The following is a 22,722-nucleotide window of genomic DNA, read 5'->3' on the forward strand; positions in this document are numbered from 1 at the left end:
GGGTGTATTTTTTGTTCTACTTTCTATGTGTGGTGGTGCCCACCTCATCCCGTGCATCCTCTCGTGTGTGTGTGTTTGTGTGTGCGTGTGCGCACGTGTACTCCCAGCCTTGCTGTTAAACAACCCAGCCCATTACCTGCTTCTACCAGATCACAGAAAAGGCTCGAGAGCGTTAGTCGTCCCCAGCTCCACACAGGTTCGGGAAAAGAGCCTCAATGTGCCCCAGGGTAAGAGACCTCAGACTGGGCCAACACAGTCAAGAGGGCCCCCTGCTTCATTACCTGGCTATCCATCTGTAACCACCTGGGTCGGGGCAGCAGACATGCTGTCACAGTCACTGCACAAAAATTTCTTTCTAGATTAGTGTGTTTTGCATGTGTCTGACCTGCTCCTTCATTTCTCATTCACTCACCTCTCAAATAACTCATTGCTTTGTTTGAAGGGATAGTTTGGCTCTTGGGGAATTCTGAAAGTGTTCACTGGCTAACAGACTCAGATTAAAATATAGCTACAGTAGGAACGAGCTAAGCCGAGCTGAAAACATAACTGTCATACGAGGAGTCATGCTGCTGCTAGATGCACTAATGGCATGGCTGTAATGATGGCAATCTCAACTGTTCAGTTCACCCCTGTATTCTGTATTTTTCACTTAGTGACTCAGCCAGTCAGTTATTAGGTCAACCTCACTAGCACTGGGTTGGATCCGTCTTTGCCTTCAGAGCCGCCTTAATTTTCTCTGGCATAGATTCAACAAGGTGCTGGAAGAATATCTGTAGGCTCTCAGACATCCAGATCGTGGTCACCAGCTTGAAAAAAGAAGGCAGCTGGACTGTTCTTCTTCTTCTTTTCTTCACAAACCTAAAGAAGTCCAGTTGCCTTCCTTTTTCAAGCTCTCAAGACAAGGTGCTGGAAACATTCCCCAGAGATTTTGGTTCATTTTGACTGGACAGCATCGCACAGTTGCTGCAGATTTGTCGGCTGCACATCCATGATGTGACTCCACCACATCCCAAAGGCGCTCTATTAGGTCGAGATCTGCTAATCTGAGCACAGTGAGCTCACTGTCCTGTTCAAGAAACCAATTTGAGATGATTTGAGCTTTTGTGACACGGTGTATGTTCCTGCTGGACGCAGCCATCAGAAGATGTGGTCATAAAGTGATGGACATGGCCAACAACAATACTCAGGTAGGCTGTGGTGTTTAAATGATGCTCATTTGGTATTAAGAGGCTTAAAGTGTGCCAAGAAAATATCCCATCATTACACCACCGCCACCTTGAACCGTTAATGCAAGGCAGGATCGATCCATGCTTTCATGTTTATGCCAAACTTTGACTCTACCATCCAAATGTCGCAGCAGAAATAAAGATCAGACCAGGCAACGTTTTTCCAGTCTTCTGTTGTCCAACTTTGGTGAGCCTGTGTGAATTGTTGCTTCAGTTTCCTGTTCTTAGCTAACAGCGGCAGAAGAGCACACTGGGTGCCACGCCTGTGGCCCATGTGCTTCAAGGTTGTTCATGTGCACTCAGAGATGCTTTTCTGCATACTTCGGTTGTAATGAGTGGCTATTTGAGTTACTGTTGCCTTCCTATCAGCTTAAGGCAATCTGGCCATTCTTCTCTGACCTCTGCCATCAACGAGGCATTTTCACCCAGAGAACTTCCACTCACTGAATAGTTGCTGTTTTTCATACCATTCGCTGTAAACCCTAGAGATGGCTGTGTGGGGAAAATCCCAGCACATCAGCAATTTCTGAAATATTCAGACCAGCCGGTGCCTAAAATTTGCTTTAACAACTAGTTTTTTTGTTCCTGTGTAGTAAATGTTATATCCTGATTGCTCATGCCTCAAAAGTAGAGTAAATATATTTTCAAATTTTGCTTTTGTGACCAGGAGAACAACATTTATAAATTTAATTACAAAATAATTACTGGTCACAAAAGCAAAGTTTGAATAGAATATTATATATAGTTTATCTACTTTGGAGCTCAGCCAATAGTTTCTTTCTCTCACGCTTCCTGTCATCTATACATTGGTAATCATTCAAAAAGACTTTGGTTTGATAGCCTACACTGGTCTTCACAATCCACAGCAAAAATAACAATGTTTGATCAGGTATTGTTTTCCTAAATTGTACACTCATGTCTGTTTATAAGAAACAGAAGCAGCGGTATTAAAAACATTTAATTCATTAATTAATTACAAGGCTCAGTCCAAAAGCAGAATCTTGGCACCACATTTGCAGTCATCCCTGGCCTCTTCCTCTATTCCCACCATGACTTTGACATTTGTGGGTTTGATTGAATCATTAATTATTGGATGGACTGCCATAAAACTTGCCTCAATGGCTAATGTGTTGATGTCATCACTTTATGCCATATGGTCACAATTTTAATTTGTTTAATAACTGCATTTATGACCAAAGGCTGTAAAACAAATGTGATTCTGACGAGGCTCTTCTGTACATTACCCGTTTAATATCAGCATGTTAGTCCAGTCACTGAGGTTGTTAACATGCTGATGCTTCTAACATGACTGTAAAGCCTTATTTTTCTTCATTTATTTTCTTAATTTTCATTAATTATTACAAAGTCCAAACTGCTGCATTAAAGCAGTTGTTTAAAACATAATCAATATTCATGGGTTTGTGTCTACATGGATTAAAGTGGACTAAAACGTCTCTTATCGTTTCCATTGTTATTTTAACAAAACTATAACAACTTGGTATTCAAAGGACACCCTCCCTAAAAGTGTTTGACTTTTATGAACTGCTGAAACCTCATGAGAGGAGTTTGTGTTGAATGTGAAGTTATCACTTGTTAAATTAAATATTTTAGAGCTGTTTAAATTCTATGAGTGAGTGCAGCAGCACATCCTAATTAGGTTTAAATCTAGACAGAATGTATGGATACTGTGCAATATATGAAAAATACCAAAAAGTTTAACCGTCCATCACGAGCGTGTAGCGCCTTCATGCCCTCCGTGTCACAGACCTCCATGATTTATTTCTCGCAGGAAAGAAAAAAAAAAAAAAAACTTTCTGCAAGGCAAGAAATTGAAGTGTGTCTGCTTACACTTGGAAAAAAGTACTTTAACGTGCTCCCCTGCCATCGCAGCATTGTGTGAATGAGCATACCAGAAACAACAGCAGTGAGAAACGAGCTCACAAATTTGTGATCGCTGATGACTGTTAATAAATTAAGACGATGCAGAGATCCCCGGCGTGCGCTGGAATTTCTGTTGGATGACAGTTTCTGAGTTATTCTTGCTTCAGCTCCGGCGTCCAGGCAGGTGAACGAGTTCACAGCTGTGCAGGGCTATCTTGTGCTTTTACTGTGAAGTCAAAACGGCTTTTTTTTTTATCAGCCTGTGTTATTGTACTCAGTTTGTCTGGTTCATTCTTCTAAGTTATGTCCTGAACTTTACTGAACAAGTTTTATTGTTCATATGATATTCCCCCAACTCCAAACTATCCCTTTAAAATAATTCTTTAATTTGCAAACTGCTAAAGAGCTCTGTTTTTTATTTATACACACATTTCTTTTCTCACAGTAGTTTTTCAGTCTTATTCACCCTGTCTGCGTCCTCGTCCTCTCTCCAGCTTGTGGTTTGGACTTCGACATGGAGAAAGGTTTTCCCCCGGCGCAGGAGGAGCCTCCTCCCTATCCTGGATCCCCTCCTTACCCTTCTCTGTCTCCACCCGTGTCTCCCCCACTGCCCCCCAGCGTCCCTCACTATGCTGAGGCAGACATCGTGAGTCTACAAGGTGTCAGTGGCAACAACACCTACGCCGTACCTGCCTTGGCCTCTTCAAGCCCCGGGGCTGATGCTGCCCCGCTGCCAGAGCTGCCGCGCCAGTGTCTCATCTTCAAGGAGAAGCTCGGAGAGGGACAGTTTGGAGAGGTGAGATATGAGAGGAAGAGTAACTTTAGTGGGTAGAAAGGCAATTAGACTTTAACAATGCCTGTATTTTTTTTTCTTTTGGGTGAAAGGTGCACCTATGTGAAATCGAGAACCCTCAGGACCTTCCTACCTTGGAGTTTCCCTTCAATGTGAGAAAAGGTCGCCCCCTTCTGGTAGCTGTGAAGATACTGCGCCCAGACGCCTCCAAGAATGCCAGGTCGGTAACATCAATATGCAGCTCAGCCTGGACTGTCCTCTCAGCATGGTTCACAGTTTTTAGTTCTGGTATTACAGCTTTACTCCTCTTTCAAACTTTCTTCTGGGTTCCTTGAGCTTCACTGTTCTCACCAATCATTAGTTTGTGAAATATCAAAGAATATTTTGTGGCCATTTGAAAGCAAACATAATGAAAAAACATGTTCTCTCTCATTACATATTCCCAAATTCCCTACTTTACATGGCGGTGTTATAAGCTTTAAGTTTTAGGTGTTTGGTCAGACAAAGTAGTTTATTGCCATTTTTATAGATCAAACTATGGTGTTTCTTGTAGAGAACTGATTACTGCCTCTGCAGTAAATTCCTGTTTCTGTGTTCGATACTTGGATCAAAAGATAATTGAAAGACAATTAAACTACTTATTTGATGCCTGTTAACTGTGCAGACCTCTCCTCTTTTCTGTGACCTCCGATGATATTTTTTTGTCTTGTACCTAATTTTTTATTTATTTATTTTTGGCCATATCTACATGCATTAGGTGAAATTCTGGGTCTCTGTAGATTTGTAGATGTTTTACTCCCTTCACCTGCTGCTTGTTTACTTTGGCTCTCCCTGATTTTTTGCTCTGAGCAGATTAAATGAGCACGTGTGAGCTTATGTTCAGGGAACATCTCTCCACAGGTTTATATTTGAGGTTAGTGAGAGCCAGAGCCACACAAACATATTGACCAGCAAAAACAAATCAATAAAGTGAAAAGTGTGGAAAGCCACAATGAGATGCAGGCTGGAGGTGTTTATTATTACCTAGAGGTAACATTAAAAATGCTGTTTGATAGGACTTTAATATTTAAGTATGTTATTTTTACAGGAAGCCTGAGAAGGAATCATTTGTCTTTTTAATCTCTGTATCATCTGCTTGCCCCGGTAGGAACGACTTCCTGAAAGAGGTGAAGATCCTGTCTCGCTTGAAGGACCCGAACATAATCCGGCTGCTGGGAGTGTGCGTGAGCAGTGATCCCCTCTGCATGGTCACTGAATACATGGAGTGTGGAGACTTGAACCAGTATCTGTCCCAACGAGTGCTTCTGGACAAGAGCGGGCCTTCACACAATACACCAACCATCAGGTAAGACATGCATACAAATGTGCACACATAGATAAAAACAGACACACGGGACAGCAGTTTTTATTCTCTTCCATCTGTAATTTCTTTCCCCCAGTTACCCAGCCCTCATCTCCATGGCCAGCCAGATTGCTTCAGGAATGAAGTTCCTCTCCTCGCTTAACTTTGTGCACCGAGATCTGGCCACACGTAACTGTCTGGTTGGGGGTGAGAGGGGTGAGAGCGGAGAGGATCAAGGCGGAGAACGTCACATCAAGATAGCCGACTTCGGCATGAGCAGGAACTTGTACGCTGGAGACTACTACAGGATCCAGGGCAGAGCCGTGCTGCCGATACGTTGGATGGCCTGGGAGTGCATACTCATGGTGAGAGGACAGGAATGTGTGTGTTTGTGTGTGCATCTGATTTTATCACACTTTATATTGTTAGAAGTAGTCATGTTGGGGTTTTTTTTTCCCTCGATTTCTTGAACTCTTAGGATTGTATTGCTTGCTTTGACACAAACCCCGTGGTGGAGGCAGACGTGGAGAGGACTGTTGTTTTCAAACAGTATTTTAATCCCACATTTTATTGCAGTGCTTCTCACAGTTTGAGAATTTCCTTGCAGTTATGGGGCTCCAATTTACCGATATTACCCAAACATATTGGCAAGTGTGAAAGCACAACACCTCTTTAAATTAACTTAATGATGATAACAGGCTGGGAAATGCAAGGCAACAAGTGATCACACAAAGATAGCCGTGCAGATGTTTGTGTGTGTGTGTGTGTGTGTGTATGTGTGTGTGTGTGTGTGTGTGTGTGCGCGCAGCTCCTTCCCCCTGACACACAGAGCACAGCTGTCAACCTTGGGGAAACACTGGTAACAGAAAATAATTTTTAGCCAAAATATGAGAAACAGTAAATTACCAGCCAAGTATGAAATAGCTCAGATATCCGTTCAGTAAATATGAAGAACAGACCCACATATTGAGCAAAGATGATGCACTCACATGTAAATGGAACTCATTAAATGCGTCATCTCTTAACACTGTGTGTCTCTTAACTCCTGTGATAATAATACTGGTTATAACTTTTACACTAATGGGGTTTATGATAATGACGGTGTCAGCGTGTGTCGGTGTCTGATCACAGGGTAAGTTCACCACGGCAAGCGACGCGTGGGCGTTCGGAGTCACTCTGTGGGAGATGCTGAGCGTTTGTCAGGAGCAGCCGTACTCCACCCTCACAGATGAACAAGTCATCGACAATGCTGGGGAGTTCTTCAGAGACCAGGGCAGACAGGTACGTCTCACACAAACACACTAAAAATGCCTCCATCCATTTTCTTAACTGCTTGTCCAATTCAGGATTGTGAGGGGGGGCTGAGGCGAGGGGGGGACTTGTTTCACCCAGTAGGTGAAACAACCTCAACATGTTTACTGTTTAGTAATCATATGCTGAAATATCACTTTTAAACTGAACTAATGTTTGATTTGAAGTAGCACTGCCTTTTCACACTGTATGACTGATTTAATGCAAGGTCACCCTACAAGGAAACTAGGGTTGCTGGATTCAGCCTTGGAGAGAGGGTGAGGAGCTCAGAGTAGAGCTGCTGCTCCTGTGTGTGGAAAGGAGTCAGTTTTAGGTGGTTCAGGCATCTGGTTAGGATGCCTCCTGGGCCGCCTGCCTTTGTGCACCCAACTGGAAGGAGACCTCAGGGTAGATCAAGAACCCACTGAGAATGAAGGAGCTGGAAAGTGTGGCTGGGGAGAAGGACGTCTGGAATACCCTGCTTAGCCTGCTGCCACCACGGCCTGACTTCAGATAAGCAGAAGATAATGGAAGGATGGATAGATAATTTGATTTATATCAGGGTGCAATAGTTACAGAATCACTGCCATAGCTCATCCAATATTCTGTGTGTGCTTTTTACATTCCTGAATGGTTCAGTCAGTCTTCAGTTCATACAAATAACATAAAATTTGTTCTTAATAATTTTACAGCTCTTCTCTTCCTTAAAGGGTTCTCACTTTGTGCATTCATTGGATTTTTATAGCATATTAAGTTCTGATGACAAGTGTTCTCCCATCATTGGCACACTTAAAAAAATCTGTCTTACTTTTCCAATATTTGAGATTTATTTTATGTTGTTTTAATGATTGATCATACAACCTTTTTATATTATATTTTTTCATGATTTCTTGCACATATTTGCACTTTAGATACAGTTTGGAGGCTCAAGATCATGCGCCCCCTAGTGGATGTACATTTTGCCAGCTTTTTGTTGCATTTAAAAGGGTAAAAATGTATGCTTTATGTACTAGGAGAGTTTCAATGACATATTTATGACTCACATAAGCAAAGAAATGTGAATCTACAGACTAACACATTAAATAAAAAGAGGAGACAAACTGTCAATCCAGCAAGAAGTAAAATTACTGATAAATGCATTTGCATCTTTTTTTTTTTCAGAGTTTAAACCCAGGACTATTTATCATGTGTGGAAATTATATATTGTATAACAAAGCATTGCCTCTAATCTCTCCTCTCCTCCTCACCTTTCTCCCTCTTCCTCTCTCTCGCAGGTGTATCTGAGCAGGCCAGCCGTGTGTCCTCAGGGTCTCTACGAGCTCATGTTGAGTTGCTGGAACAGAGACTGCAAGCTCCGCCCATCCTTTGCTTACATCCACTCCTTTCTCACTGAGGATGCCATGAACATGGTGTGAAGCAGAGGAACGGAACAAGAGGAAAAGGCTCGTGCGTTCATGCATACGTCCCACAGTGGGACGGTGTGGTGGTGGCTGCACACACGGGGCAGATGAAAAGGGAGACTGGGTTGCTTGCTTTTATATTTTGTTCTTTTGGGTGGATGGAGCTGAGAGACCGCTGGTTCGGTTTTATTTCCACATCAGACCCCAAAGACAAGGGTAACTTCTTCTTAAGATAGTTTGAGCTACATTTCTTGTGGGTGGTGGTGGTGGTGGTGGGTGCAGTCTGCATAGGATCTTATTTCTTCTCAGATAAACAATCATGGAGGGGTTGTGACTGGTGATTATGTGCTGCAGAGTTAAGGAGCTCAATTACAGGAAAAAGTAGGAAATCAGGGCACGACGGTTATAAAGTTTAATGATTGTCTTTTTTTCAGCATCTCAAATGTTACTTGCAAGATAACAGGTGAACATGTGACCTCTCACACGGCACACAAAGTTTGAAGAGAACACCTGTCGTCCAGAGAAGAAATGGCACACACACACACACACACACACACACACACACACACACACACACACACACACACACACACACACACACACACACACACACACACAGGGATTGTGCCGGTGCTTATAGTATGTATAGTCTACTGCACACATTATAATCAGTACGATTACTCAAAGACACAGCTCCACTGGCCCAGTTAAGCTCCATCAGACACAATCAAGTGTAAGGAAAGATCTCAGACATGCCTGATGCAAGCTGGAATCTGAGTGATGAATTTTATTTTTATCTCAGCCCCTTATCCATGCATAGTGACCCACGTCCAGAGTTGTAAGTTTTTGTGGACTAATGTGAAATGATGTGGACCAGACAACAGCAGCCGCCTTTCTGCAATGTGATCAAGTCAACACCAGCATCATATTCAGAAAGCCCAAAAAATATTTGAACTTTACCTTTGAGCCACAGGCCAAAAAAAATCATTTATGAACTTCTGAAGCATAAGAAAAAGGTGCAGAAGAGGAGTCTCTGCTGCTGACCCACAAGCTGGAACAACTTTTCCAAGCAGACAGTAACACCAGCCAGGCAGTGGACGGGGACTTCAGCTGCACCTGCTTTGGCTGTGACTCATCACAAAGGAAAGATGTAAAAAGGAAAAAAAAAAAAAAAAATTCCAAAAACCAGCTGCACTTTAAACCCTACACGAATCCCCAGCTGTGATGAAACTCCTCTCTGTGATGATTCCCACTGATGTGGATTCTGTTGCAAAGCGAGATCGAAGTGAATCACAGATGTAGGACAAAATCCTCTCCGACATGACATCGCCAAACCATTATAGATGTAAATTTTTTTTTTTTTAATGGAATGGCATCCTTGGTTACTTTCATTTTAAATGTGTGACAACCTTCTGTTCATTTTTTTTAATGTGTTGAAACACGTTTAGTCATCAAATAATCTATTTTCATTCATCCAAATGTATCACTGTAATCGATGCTCAGAAGGATATTATGTGCATATCCGATATTAAGCGGGTCATTCCATGAAAAGTAATCAGTTCTGCCCACCTGAACCCATCAGAACCAGCAGATATTTTTGTATGAAAAAGTTTAGCATGCAGATTTATACTATACAAACTTCATACTATGAATATTTTCCAAATTATAGGAACTCAAAGTACATAGGGGTGAGTCCAAATTTTGCACTTTTTAATTTGATTTTTTTCCAGCATTTTTGAGATCTCACAACTTTCTCACAATTACAGGAGACAGCTACATGAAGTTGTCAGGCCTCCAAAAAAAAAAAAAAAGCCCTGCAAAATAATCTTTTCCAAGTGTGAAACTCTAAGGCAGAAAACCTGAAGTTTTGACTTTTAGCCTGCAGACGGGCCTGGATCACTGAGGGCTCAGTGGAGCAGTGGTCACTGGTGTCACAGCACTTGGATGCTTCCCACTAAAGTCTAGTAAAGTGAATACGCCAGAAGAAAACTGTCACAAGCTGAACAGGCAATGAAGCAATAACAAAGATTATATAGAACATCTTGACACCAGTGTTGGTTCTCCATTTCATAACTGTAAGCTATATTTGCAAGTGTTAAAACTATAAAACTATGACTATCTTTAAAAAAATGTATTTTGATACAGAAGGAAGAAAGCCTTGAAGATGAGCCTGGTATCAAAATGTAGGGGGAAAGGAGAACTTTGATGTGTTATAGCCTGTTTTGGAGAAAGCCAGAGAGAACCCACTCAAGCACGGGGAGAACATGCAAACGCTACACAAACTTTATCTCATGGTACGGATGCTTAAAGTTAGTTATAGAAAAAAAATTATGCAGCGTAAATACGAGATATTCGCCTTAGATCGTGACAGCAAGTGCAATATTGATGTTCCAGCACTTTGTATTTGAACTCCATTTCGCAACTGTCTCTTTTACTTAAGTTATAAGGACTCAAACATTTTGGAAAAAATAACATTAAAAAGCACAGAATTTTAGCAAACCACTTATGTAATTTGCACCTTTTAACACTTATGGTATAAATGTAATATTTTGCATGCTTTCCTTTAAATAAAAATATTGTACCAAACAATACCTTGCTTCAGACGGGGTTGGGTGGGTCAACTTTATATGGAATGACCCAGTCTGACTACAGTAGAGTCACTGCAGCTACCTTGCTGACAGCACAGCACTGTAAATCAGTCCTGATATGATCAACATCACAAAGTAACACATTTACTGATGGGGAACAGTTGTGCCATTTGAGTCCGTTTTGATACACTGTAGTTCAACTAAACCCATATTTTTATATATATATATATATATATATATATATACTATATGTACTTTTTGTCCCTTTCTGTCTAAAGCTGAAAATTACAGTATGTACATATTTTATGGTCAGAATTGTAATTTCACTTACTAATATATAGAAAACTATCACAACTGGGGGTCTTCTGTGTCTCTGTAGAATGCTTGCTATGTTGATGCTCTTGTAATTCATTGTGTTGTCTATTTTTGTAGATGTTTTCATAAAGCTAACCTTTTCAAATAAATCAGTGGGTGCTTGTTACTGTATTACTTCTGGCATAAAAAGATCAAAAAGGTTTCATTGAAATATTTTTTTTATTATATGTCTACCATAGATGTTTAATATTTGATACAAGCAGCCAACGTTTACACTATTTATGAACAAATTTTATATCAAAAAAGAGCCAACATGCAACATTAAAAAAGATGATGATGAAAGTATTAGTCACTAGAACACACAAAAGGAGACAGGCTTAATCTGGCTTTCATCTACAGCCATCAAAACTGATGACCAATGGCTTAAAATCAGTTGGATTTGAGGAAATGTTCCCTGACAGAAGTCTGACTAGTCTTAACTGATGACTGAGCAGTTTAAGGAGGCACTTGGTGGTAGCAAAATGCATAAGGCCTGGCAGCTGAATTACTTTGGATGGCGATTAGGAAAAAAAAACTCCTCACCTCCTGACCAGAGGTACTTGGCTATTATAAACAAGTACTAATACAGCCAAAATCTAAAATATAATCACACTACCTACGATTTAAAAAAAACAAAAACAAAAAAAACAGTGACTAAACTCAAGTCAGCAAGTATATCAAAGCAGTAGGCTGAACTAATCATTTAGTGACGGGCCTTCTTTACTAATGATACAGTGTATAAAAGGCAGTGACAGTGGAAAAAGAAAAGTTCAACATTGTTTTTGTCCTAACATACTTTCATTGACTTTAACAGGAAACCCAACCAAACCATAACTTGTTTCAACCACCGACTTCCTCCCCCTTCCTTTCGAGATGCAAAGAAAATCCTTCCACTTGCAGTTCCAGCTGATGTTGTTGCCAACAATGTACTTCAATACTACAAAGTAACTCATTTATGTCGTTTTACAATAGACCATTAGACAAAGAAAATAAACAGTAACAACATGTCAACACACAAAGACTATGTGCAAGATGTCAGTCAGTCAGTCAACTCGTGGACTAAATGTAGAATATGTATCACATTAATGTTTGGTTTATAGGCTCTGACTTCGTCGTCACTTCTTACAAGAAAACATCGATCTGAGTCCTCATGCTCACAGCCTCCAGGTGAATGACCAGATTTAATGAAGGGGTGTGTAGCAGTGAGAGGAGTGTAGCAGCAGACTCAGTTGGGCTCCCTGAACTAGTGTGTGTTTTGCATTATTTGATTACTTGAAAGGCACAGAAAAAAATAGACTAAAGCTATAAGCTTTGCCTAAATTTTCATATTAAAAAACCACAGCAATAATTGGTTGACCATAAAAGTTGCACACTGAAGGTCAGGTATATACAGGAAGGATGGGACTAAGCCTTAGCTTGACTAAGCTAAGGCTTTTGTCAACTAAGGACAGAAGTTCTGCAGTCACTGCATCATGTGAGGTTGTTTGCAGTGCGACTTGCAGCATAAAGAACAGCAGCGCAGTTCAGGGACATGAAAAGAAAACCACACAACAGGGGAAGAAAAACCTCATTTTTAGATGGGGGAAGAACACGAGTGAAACACATGCATTCACACAGACAATGAGACAGGACTACAGTGTTCATGAGTCGATGCAGTCGTTACAGGTACGAGGAGATGTGGAGCTCTCCGTCTAAATTTTGTTGCCGCCTCTCCTGATTTCTCTTCTTAACGCACCCGGGTGGTCTTTTCTGCAGCCTGCGAGATCAAAGAGAAAAACATGAAATAAATAACACGTGCGCTCGTTTTTAAGTCTGTTACAAAAAGCCCGCCTGCCTTTCATGCACATTATACCTGGGAGATGTCGACTCCAGTGAGTTTCTCTACAGCATTCGGCAGCCTGGTCATGATGTCCAGCACTTCCCCAGCAAGTTTGGCGGCTCCCACATCGGAGCCACCGCTGGACACCATGGTGATCTTCTGGGCTGCTGACAGTGGCTTGCTGATCTCCTCGGCCATCTGCAGAACAAGAACGATCACAATTAGTAGACTGAAGAAGACGGTGCACTATGCATGGACACTGACTAATTTAGTATCCATGCAATCAGTCCGTTTAACAGTAATCTGTTAAAAAGATTTTAATTAAAATCTTAACAAGGCCTTAAGAGTTGCTTGGGGACATAATAAAAAAATAAAAACAAAAAATACTGTTTTTTAACTCGTGTAAAGGTAAGAAAAGTAAATTTTGTTTTAAAAACCAGCCATGGTGATTATGAATAGAAAGGCTAACAGTGAGGGGGAAAAGAAAAAAAAAAAGATATTTTCATCTATTAAAATCAAACTGACCAGTGGCAGTTTCTCCAGCAGCATGTCCACCATGGCTCCATCTTTGTACTGCTTGAAGGCTTCTGCCTTTTTGGCCATCTGCTCAGCCTCAGCGCGGCCCTTGGCCTCCACAGCAAAAGCCTCTGCCTCGCCCTTCATCTGTATGATGACACACAGGACGGTCAAGACAAAAGAGAAGATGACTACAGCTGCACATGATGACAGAATAATTAGCACCAATAAGAAAAATCTTTTTAAAGTATTTCCCAAGTGCTGTAAACAGAAATAAATTATTTCTATTTGCACAGAATTGGAGCATTTGTTTTAGACAAAAATGACCAGGGTCAATATTATTAGCCCCTTGAAAAGCTGACCTTTTTACTGAGCAATAACTTTGTAATGCACAAAGCTTGTAAAATCAAGTTTAAACTGAGGCTTATCTTCCAATTTATACACAGTATAAAAACTTCAGCAAGTGTTTGAGCTGTCACTTGAGAAAGCATCACCATGCCTAAAACAAGTCAGTTTAGATTCAAGAAAAATAATTGTGCTCACAAAGGAAAGCCCTTGAAAACCAAAACAAAAAAAAAAAAAGCACTTGACAAAACCTTTAAATTTCATAGGGAGGGTACTAATTTTGTCCTCATCTGTACATGAAGTGGGAGAGAAAAGCCTGCCACAAAATATAATACAAAGTTACAGAAAAAAAGGTGGCCAGAAAAGAAAAAAATAATAAAAATGTGACAGAAAAGAAAAGTGCGGAACTTCTCACTCTGATGGACTCTGCCTCAGCCTCAGCCTCCATGATGAGCTGCAAGCTGCAGGAGAAAAGAAAAAAGGAAAAGACAAAATGAATTTTTTCTGTTAATTGTTCAGCTCATTTCAGAATGCTAGAAAACAACATTATGATTTATTGCTCACCGCTGAGCCTCGGCCAACTTCTCCAGTCGGTATTTCTCAGCTTCTGCAGGTTTCTTAATCTTGGCCTCCAGCTCCTTCTCCTTACGGATGATCTCCTGCTCCTGCAGAGTAATCTGCTGTGTACGCTCCACCACCTGAACTTGCATCGTCTCCTCTTCGATGCGTTGCTTGGTCTTGGCCACCTGAAATGGAAATGCCAACCACACTCAGCTTACAATCAATAAAAGATAATCAGATATTATTCACAACATGAACTGATGCTATAGGTTCAAACTTGGCTAGCCATAATAAATCCATAACATTTTAGAGTTGAGTAGGAAGGCAGGGAGCTTGGCCCTATCAGATTACACTGTGGTGAATGTACCTGAAGCTGATAGGCCATTTCTGACTCAGCCTTCTTGGTGTTGACCTCGACGTCATAGGCTGCTTTTTTCAGCTCGTAGTCTCGCTGGGCTTTCGCCATTTCAATTTCATTCTTGTACTGAGCGGACACCTTCTCCTGCATCGCGTGGGCCTCCTGAAAATGGACAGTATGGGACAGAAAAGAAAATCTGGTACTGCTCATGAGGATTATCTTTACGATCACACAGGCAAAGTGACATTGACCGTAACTGACCTTAATGACAGCATCACGTTTGTACTTAGCCTCTCCGATCCTGGCATCCCTCTGCACCTGGGCTGTTCTGGCTTTACCCAGCGATTGAAGGTAGTCCTGTATGAGACACAGAAAGAAGAAGAGAAAGTGACAACCGACTATGAAAGCGCTTCGAGCATTAAAAAAAAGAAAGCACTGCATCAGACAAACAAGTGATGAGGCGGTTACCACAGAAGCACTTAGGCCTAATTTATGTCTACTGCAAAGAGAGGCTGTGGGTAGGGCAAGTCAGGCAGAGTCAATATCAATCATGTAAGAGCATCACTGTAACAGAGGAAACCATACGAGACTAAAAGCTTTAAAAACCTACACATTTCTAATGAACACATTGCATGACTTTGCCTATTTTTAGTGATCTGTTTTCTTGACAAATGAGAATATTTGTAGAGAACAGCTGTCGCATAGAGTCCCATACTAGCTACGGATGTAAAGGCAGGATTATACTAAATGTACAGGACCTCATGCTAGATTAGCTGTCTATGGACATCTTGTTGACATTGATGGACTGACAATCGCCACCTGGAAGGTTTTAACATCTCTCTGACCCTAATTTATGCAACCTTCCAGTGTGTGTCTTGATGTTTAGATTCTTGCCATTAGTTTTAGTAGAAGAAGAACTCCAAAAGACTTGGCATACCTGATCGTCATGAACATCTTTCAGTGTGTAGCTGACAACACCAATGCCCATGTTGACCAGGTCAGAGGAGGCTACTTTAAAGACCTGTTCAGAGAACTTCTTACGATCCTGGTAGATCTCCTGCACACACACACATACACACACAAAAAAACAAAACAATTTATGCACAACAGAGTTACATACTGTAAAATACATTAGCATTCACTTGGAGAGTACGGAATCATAAACATAAATCCACTGAATAATCTTGTGCATAAAAGGGCTACTAAATGTACTTTAGGGTGTGAGCACACCAACCTCCACAGTCAGATGGGCAATGATGGCTCTCTGGTGACCCTCCAGTGTCTCCAGTGCAATCTGGGCAATCTCAGCCTCAGACTTTCCCATGAACATCTGACAGGCAGCGGCCAACATCTCCTTGTTCTGGCCCTGGATCTTCACCTGGAGGGGGGGGAAATATGCAAGTAGCATAGGTGTGATTTTCAGTACTTTTTTTTTTTTTTTTTAAGTTTTTAAGTTCAAGGATTTATTTTTTCTTGTTAGCACTTGCCAAAATGCTTTTAGGAAATAATATTCCAGCTGAAGTTAGTATGAATGTTGTTCTTCTCTTTAACCCGATCCTATTAATCTTCCCCCGTGACATTCCCAATAACTAATATTGTCACCAGTGGGGCAGGGTGCAGGTTAATGTAAACTCATGAAGATAGCACTATTCATCCTCCATTGTGGCAGTGGTGCAGTGGGTAGGCGCTCGCCTTGCAGCCGGAAGGTTGCTGGTTCGAGCCCCTGCCTTGGGCAAGACACATAAACCACATTGCCTAACGGTAGCGCCGGTCTCTGGCTGCATGACCGCAGATGCTCATCTCTGGATGAGTGATCTGGAACCATAATGTCATTGTGTGCCTTGTGTGCACAGTGACAATGAGTTGAATCTAACATCTAATAATGCTTCCCATGTAGCCTGATGCAGACACACCTGTTTATTTTCCAGTTTCATCATAAAGAGAAAGACGGGCTATATCAGCGGTAGGGTCTCGTTTAAATGCAACGATCAATGACTCAGCTTACCATAAGGAGTGACCGTGACTAGATAGATCTCAGCTAAACAACTGAAATGTGTTATGTGTTTAAATACTGGAGCAAACGTGCATTGTTGCTCCTTTCTAAGCCTCTGTAACAACTCTGGCATATATTATATTAGTCAATTATAACTGAGCAGACAATAAACTGACTTTATGAACACATAAAGTCATCTCTCTCATCCTCAGCATATTCATTACATCTCTCTGCTCTACCTAGATCTTTTTTTTTCTTCCTGTCCAACCTGTAGGGATATTGCCTTCTCTCCCTCCCTCCACCTATAAGAATGAGTCTGTTTAACAGGCTGAAGAGGAAGACTAACACAGAAGTTATTAACAGCTGATTTTCCTCAGTTTGATTTCTCTCCCTCTCCATTCTTTATTTTTTTGATATCCTGATCTTGCTTTCTTGGGGACAGACATTAGCAGTCACCTCCTGGGGGAGCACCATCGGAGATGGTGACACTAACAGACTGAGTAACCGGATCAGGAAGGCTGGCTATGTGACCTCAAACTGGACACTTAAGAAGCTGTGGTGGAGAGGAGGTCACTGAACAAACTGTCACCCACCATGAACAATCCTGACCCCCCTCTGCACCAATAACTGCACAGACAGTGAAGCAACTTCTCTAACATAGTGATTCAGCTGTGCTGCCACAAGGACACATACAGGAAGTCTTTCATACCACGTGTAAATCTTTCTAACCTTCTAAGTGTCCTACTGTACTGTCAAGAGAACATCCTGGGCTTTCCAGTGATTGCAATATTTGTGAGGGTTTGACTAACAAACAGCACAGACTTTCTTTTTAAAATGTGACAGCATTTTAAAAAGAGCAAAAGTTGCAATGATTAAAATATATATATATATATATATATATATATATATATAATTGCAACTTTTTTTTTTTTTTGGAAAGGCCCAAAGTCCTCAAAGCATACCTGCGCAATGCCGGTGACCGAGATAGGGACACCGTGGCGGGTGTAGACTTTGTCACTCTTCACATTTAAAGTCAGGGTGTTGAGTGTGATCCTGAGTAGTACAAACAAACAAAAAAGGGTGGAAGTCACTAGATTGAACAACAGAGAGCAATAATGAAGGAAGGGCAACAGTTACATGGAAGAAACGGCGATAACTGCCCTGCTAATGGCTAGCTTCCCTGTGTGCTGTCTCTGTCATTACTTGTTTTGCAATGCATGTACATGAAACCAGACAGCTGTTATAACTATATAAACTAGAAAAAGGAAATTGAAATGAGAATTACCTCTGGATCTGCTGAATACACGGTAAGACAAACACTCTTCCTCCAGCAATCATTAAGGGCGGAGAACGGCCGCAGCCTGAGAAAAAAGAAGGGAAACCAAACATAAACACAACACTGCCGTTCATTAAGAGTAACTCCAAATAAGCTCAGCACATGTTTGGAAAATCACCATCTCCAAATCTGATTGTGTTACGCAATAATGGTTTTAGATAACTGGAAAAGAAAATTTTATGCTTCATGTTCAGATCAACCCCTTGCGTGCTTAAATTCTCAAGTCTACTTAAATCACATAAAGTTACATCAGGATGTCTTATTTTAGTTTCTATCAAAAAATGTATGGGAATTACATAAAAAATGGTTCAAATTAACACCTTTCAACACAATATTTTCACTGTTGACAGATGATTGTATGTAGTGTGTAATGTACAAAATGTACACGGGTGCATGGTGGCAATGCGTATCAACACAGGCCTTCTTCCTAGAACTGAGAAGTGTTGACCTAACAGAATACATTTTACTAAATATGGAGAAAACAGCCTCGCTTGCACAAAATCTCATAGTATCTGCTAGTTTTTCTTAAAAGGTATCAAAAAGGCATACTGTACACCTAAAAATGTTTGTGAGCCCAACATTTTCACAGTTTTCACTACTTTGCATAAAAATGCAGAAATAAAAGTGTGAAAGGCTGAACTTCATGCATTTCCATTAATTCTGTGAAGAAAACACTAAATTAAAAGGTCAATTAGTCTGAACAGGCCAAAAAAAATTGCTAATTTTAGACAAACATTTCTGTGTCCACAGTGCATGATCTATGATGTATACTGTATGCTTCTGTTCCAGGAAGTCAAAATATTAGATTTATAGAAAGAGGTGGGAGCAGCACAAAATTAAGGTATAGCACAAAATACTCAAATAAGGTGAGGCAAATCTGTCCAATCTTTAAAGCTGTTTCTAAATGTACATGTTGTACATGTAATTCATGGAAAAGAAGTCATTTCTGTAGAAATGCTACAGCACTGATGCTACTGATGAACCAGGTTGTTAACATTGTCTTAAATGGGCTACTTCCTATAAACTGGGTGATAAACAACAGCTTTGTAAGCTCATGATCAGATACGATTTTTTTTACCCATTTTTTTATTGATGTTTTGTGATACCCATCTAGTATTGATTAAACTGCAATAAAGAAATCTGTGATCTCTGTAAAAAGTCATGAGATATTGACCTCCTTACAGGACCAAAATCAACAAATGGAGCGAATGCAGGTAAGACTACTGCAGATCTGCATGAATGTCCCATTTTTTTTTTTTTTTTTTTGCCAGTTGCATAGATAACCCATATGGCCTATCATTTGCAATTGTCAAAACCATGGGATCTTCAATCAAATTCTAGATAATCAGGGGTAAAGGTACTTTACACCATAATCATGTCATTTTATCAGTTTTGGAGATGCTGAGTTCCCAAGTTGTGCTGATTTCATGCTGTTCTTATCTGGATCTACTCTTAACATACATGAGTGACTGCATAGAGCAAATAATTCAAGAGCACAGCTGAACTTGTAACCTCTTATGGTAACAGTGCGACTGATGCAATTCCTCCACAGCAGCTTGAGCCACTGGAAAATTCCTAGCTTACTCTAAACTGTCAGCAAGTCTTGGCCAACTTTATCACAAGACACTCGTGACATTTGTACACAGTTTTCCTCCAACCCAACAATCCACTTCTATGCTTATATGGCTCTTTATTATAGTGATCTGCTGTGCTACAAGTTTTTAAACATTAATTATTTTCTCGTGTTGTTCAAAAAAAAAACAAAAAAAAAACAATAACTCATCCATTACCGGACACCACCATGGCTTCATTGGGTCCACACGTGTGAAACATCTCGATTCCTGATTTGAGACACACACACACACACACACACACACACACACAAACTCGTGAAAGAAGGAACATTTTAGAAAAGAACAACCAACTGTTCAACACAACTAAATGAGGCTGAGGTTAACAAATACCATTTTCCCCAATGTTTAACAATATCAAGAATTAAGGCACTTAACTCAAGAATATATACATATAAATATACATGCAAGTTTCAATCATTTAAACCTGATCAAGTTTCCGTTTTCCAAGCAACCCTCGTAGCTCCTCCCACTCCCAACAGCCCTAATCTATCATCTTAGAGGAAACTCTGCCGCAAATAATAGCAGCAACAAAAAGTGGCACATCGGTACCTGTAATAATAACACACATAGCTTTTAGCTGTAAATCAGAAAGCGAGCTAATCTGCATACTAACTATTCGCTATCTCGCTGTTTCACGGCAGCGGAACGGGTCCCAGTCGACACGGTGGGATAAAAAAAAACCACTACCCAGTGTTTACGCTATAGCTCAACAATTTAACACGTTACAAAGAGCACTCCTTTTAACTTACCGATATCCGGTCAGCACAAAAGCAAACCTTCTTTATACAAAAAATAAATAAATAAACTGAAGTCGATTTTCCTGTTGAGACGGTAAGGCTGAGCGCCGCTGCCTGTAAACTACAATCACAAGAATGTCTGTTGTGGGAAGTGCTCTGTGGCCACGCCCATCCTCAGTATGCCTCTGTTGCCATCTGGTGGTTTACAGCGACAACTGCACCTCAAACTTGTAAACCTACACTGAAATACAGTATATATGGCAAAAATAGAGTTGGTCCAATTTTGACGAGTTTGAAAGTCAGTTTGGTATGATCACCTTTATTCTTCAACACAGCCTGAACTCTCTGAGGCAGCTTTGTTGTAATTTCTTTAAGCAGTCTTCAGGAACAGTTCTCCAGGCTTCTTGAAGGACATTCAAAGCTCTTCTTTGGCTGTTGGTTGCCTTTTGTTCTGTTCTCTGTCAAGATGATCCCATACTGTTGAGGTCCAGGCTCTGGGAAGGCCAATCCATGACTGATAGTGTTCCATTGTGTTTTTCTATCCAGGCATGCTTTTACTGCATTGACAGTGTGGTTGGGATCATTGTCATTCTGAAAAATGAAGCCGTTACCAATTGGATGCTTTCCAGATGGTATTGCATGGTGGATCAAAATCTGATTGTACTTTTCCATGTTCATAACTCCATCAATTTTGACAAAATTCCCAATACCACTGGCTGAAATGCAGCCCAAACCATGACAGTCTCCACTGTGTTCAACAGATGGTTGCAGACACTCACTGTTGTACCGCTCTCCTGACCTCCTCCATACATACTGACAATGATTTTAACCAAAAATTTCTAACTTGGATTTATCACTCCATCAGACCTGTTCCCACTGATTTTCAGTCCAGTTCTTGTGCAATTTGGCAGCCTTCTGTCCCTGTTTTCCTTCCTTAAGAATGGCCACTATTCCACTGAGACCATTTTTGATAGAATAGAATAGAATGCCTTTATTGTCATTATATAGAATGTACAATGAGATTGGAGGCTTCAGTGAACAGTAGATGAGCAACTAAAGGTCCAGATGCATTTCTTAGGTCCTGTGTCAGGTCTTTGATTTTTTTTTTTTTCCTATTTCTTAAAGACATGACTTTTATATATTGTTCATCTTCTGTAGATGTTTTTTTTTTTTTTTTTAGGCTTGCCACTTCTTTTATCCTCTTGTCCATTTCTGACAAATTCTTAAGGGCACACTGCACACCATGCAGAGATATGCCAAGTTTTGGGAATCACTTTGTTTTTGTCAAATACTATTTTCTGCCTGTCAAACTGTGTTATCTTTGGGATTTTTCTGTTGCTTCAACTAAAGAAATGTGAACAAATGGTGTGTTTTTGCAAAAGGCTGCTTGTAACAAAAAGCCTTTAAAATTGATTGTTTGCTGAGCTGTCTGTTATGTGTAGACACAACACTGGTTCATCCCTTGAGTTAGGTGCCTTTTTGATTCTTGAATGAGTCATAGATCAGTGTTAAGTGGCTTAACAAAAAAAAAATCAATCAATCAATCAATAAATAAAAAAGAATTCCTCTGAACTTAGAAACACAGACTGGACTGAAAATGAGGCCACTTTAAAAAAAAAGAAAAAAAAAAGACAATAAATCTGGCTCTTTGGAAGCAAAATATAAATAAATAATGGGTGGCTCAAGGCTTCTGCACAGTACTCCACTTTATCTAGCTATGTTGGTTACTGTTTTGGCTGCTGGAACAAAGGATTTTTCTAACATTTGTGATTTTTTTTTTAAGGTATGTTTGATCTTAAAACAACTGTGAGTGGTTGTCTAAGGATAAGCAGAAGAAAATGGATGATGGATGAATAATAACATATCTGGACAGGTTTCAGTATCTGCCTGGAGAAAAACTAACACGGACTCATTTGTAAATAATAAAAAATAATAACAACAACATCAAATTAATAAAATTTTTCCATGATCACATCATCTATACTACTCCTCTGTATGACTGATGACTGTACTGGAATAACTGTACTCTGGTACGTGTAATGTATTCAGATATGACCGACTAATTTGCACAATGAGGCCACACTGATAGAGATGCACTATAAAAAATGTTTTCACCAAAAGTCAGTGGCGGTAAAAATCAGCACTGATTTAAACATGCTTTCTTTCATTGCCATCTTTCAGGACATCCAACTCAATTATAAAAATTAAAAAGAGTTAACATTCTAGCTACATTTAGTGTTTCTCAGTTGCCTCGGTACAGCTATCAAATCTGCCTCAACATTTGCAAAACAGCAGGTGCATTTTTTATACAATATGTACAAAAAGTACCATATGAAAAATGACCTGCATAAGCCTAGAACTTGTACAGAATCATTAGTTTGTCTTTTAAAAGTAAATATTAACAACAATAAATATTCCATTGCTATCAAATGGCAATTACTTGTGTCACTGATTATAAACATCCCGTCTATGGTTATAAACAAGATGAAGAATTCTTAGCCATGTGGTCTTTGTAACAGTGAACACTGAGTATTCTGAGTACAGAGGTT

The 22,722-nt window shown here is 40.3% G+C and overlaps 2 protein-coding genes across 2 annotated transcripts in view; one reads left to right on the forward strand and one right to left on the reverse strand.

Annotated features, from left to right (window-relative positions):
- Window positions 1-10,988, forward strand: part of ddr1 (discoidin domain receptor tyrosine kinase 1) — a 47,792-nt gene extending 36,804 nt beyond the window's left edge. Inside the window, exons 14-20 of the mRNA XM_030749237.1 lie at window positions 108-227; window positions 3,602-3,903; window positions 3,993-4,120; window positions 5,048-5,245; window positions 5,340-5,607; window positions 6,374-6,523; window positions 7,807-10,988. Coding sequence (XP_030605097.1) covers window positions 108-227; window positions 3,602-3,903; window positions 3,993-4,120; window positions 5,048-5,245; window positions 5,340-5,607; window positions 6,374-6,523; window positions 7,807-7,947 — 1,307 coding nt within the window. The 3' untranslated portion in view covers window positions 7,948-10,988. The remainder of the gene's footprint in view (window positions 1-107; window positions 228-3,601; window positions 3,904-3,992; window positions 4,121-5,047; window positions 5,246-5,339; window positions 5,608-6,373; window positions 6,524-7,806) is intronic.
- Window positions 10,989-11,046: 58 nt separating this feature from the next.
- flot1b (flotillin 1b) lies at window positions 11,047-20,325 on the reverse strand. Its single transcript, XM_030749238.1, has 13 exons — window positions 20,186-20,325; window positions 19,593-19,643; window positions 17,752-17,827; window positions 17,429-17,519; window positions 15,708-15,851; window positions 15,411-15,530; window positions 14,735-14,830; window positions 14,483-14,635; window positions 14,119-14,300; window positions 13,970-14,015; window positions 13,219-13,356; window positions 12,727-12,891; window positions 11,047-12,630 (listed from the first exon to the last, which is right to left on the reverse strand). Exons 2-13 carry the CDS (start codon window positions 19,633-19,635, stop codon window positions 12,601-12,603), a joined length of 1,284 nt encoding a protein of 427 aa, XP_030605098.1. The 5' UTR covers window positions 19,636-19,643; window positions 20,186-20,325; the 3' UTR covers window positions 11,047-12,600.
- Window positions 20,326-22,722: the final 2,397 nt, after the last annotated feature.

This window comes from Archocentrus centrarchus, chromosome 16, assembly GCF_007364275.1.
Source record: "Archocentrus centrarchus isolate MPI-CPG fArcCen1 chromosome 16, fArcCen1, whole genome shotgun sequence".
NCBI classification, from domain to species: Eukaryota; Metazoa; Chordata; class Actinopteri; order Cichliformes; family Cichlidae; genus Archocentrus; species Archocentrus centrarchus.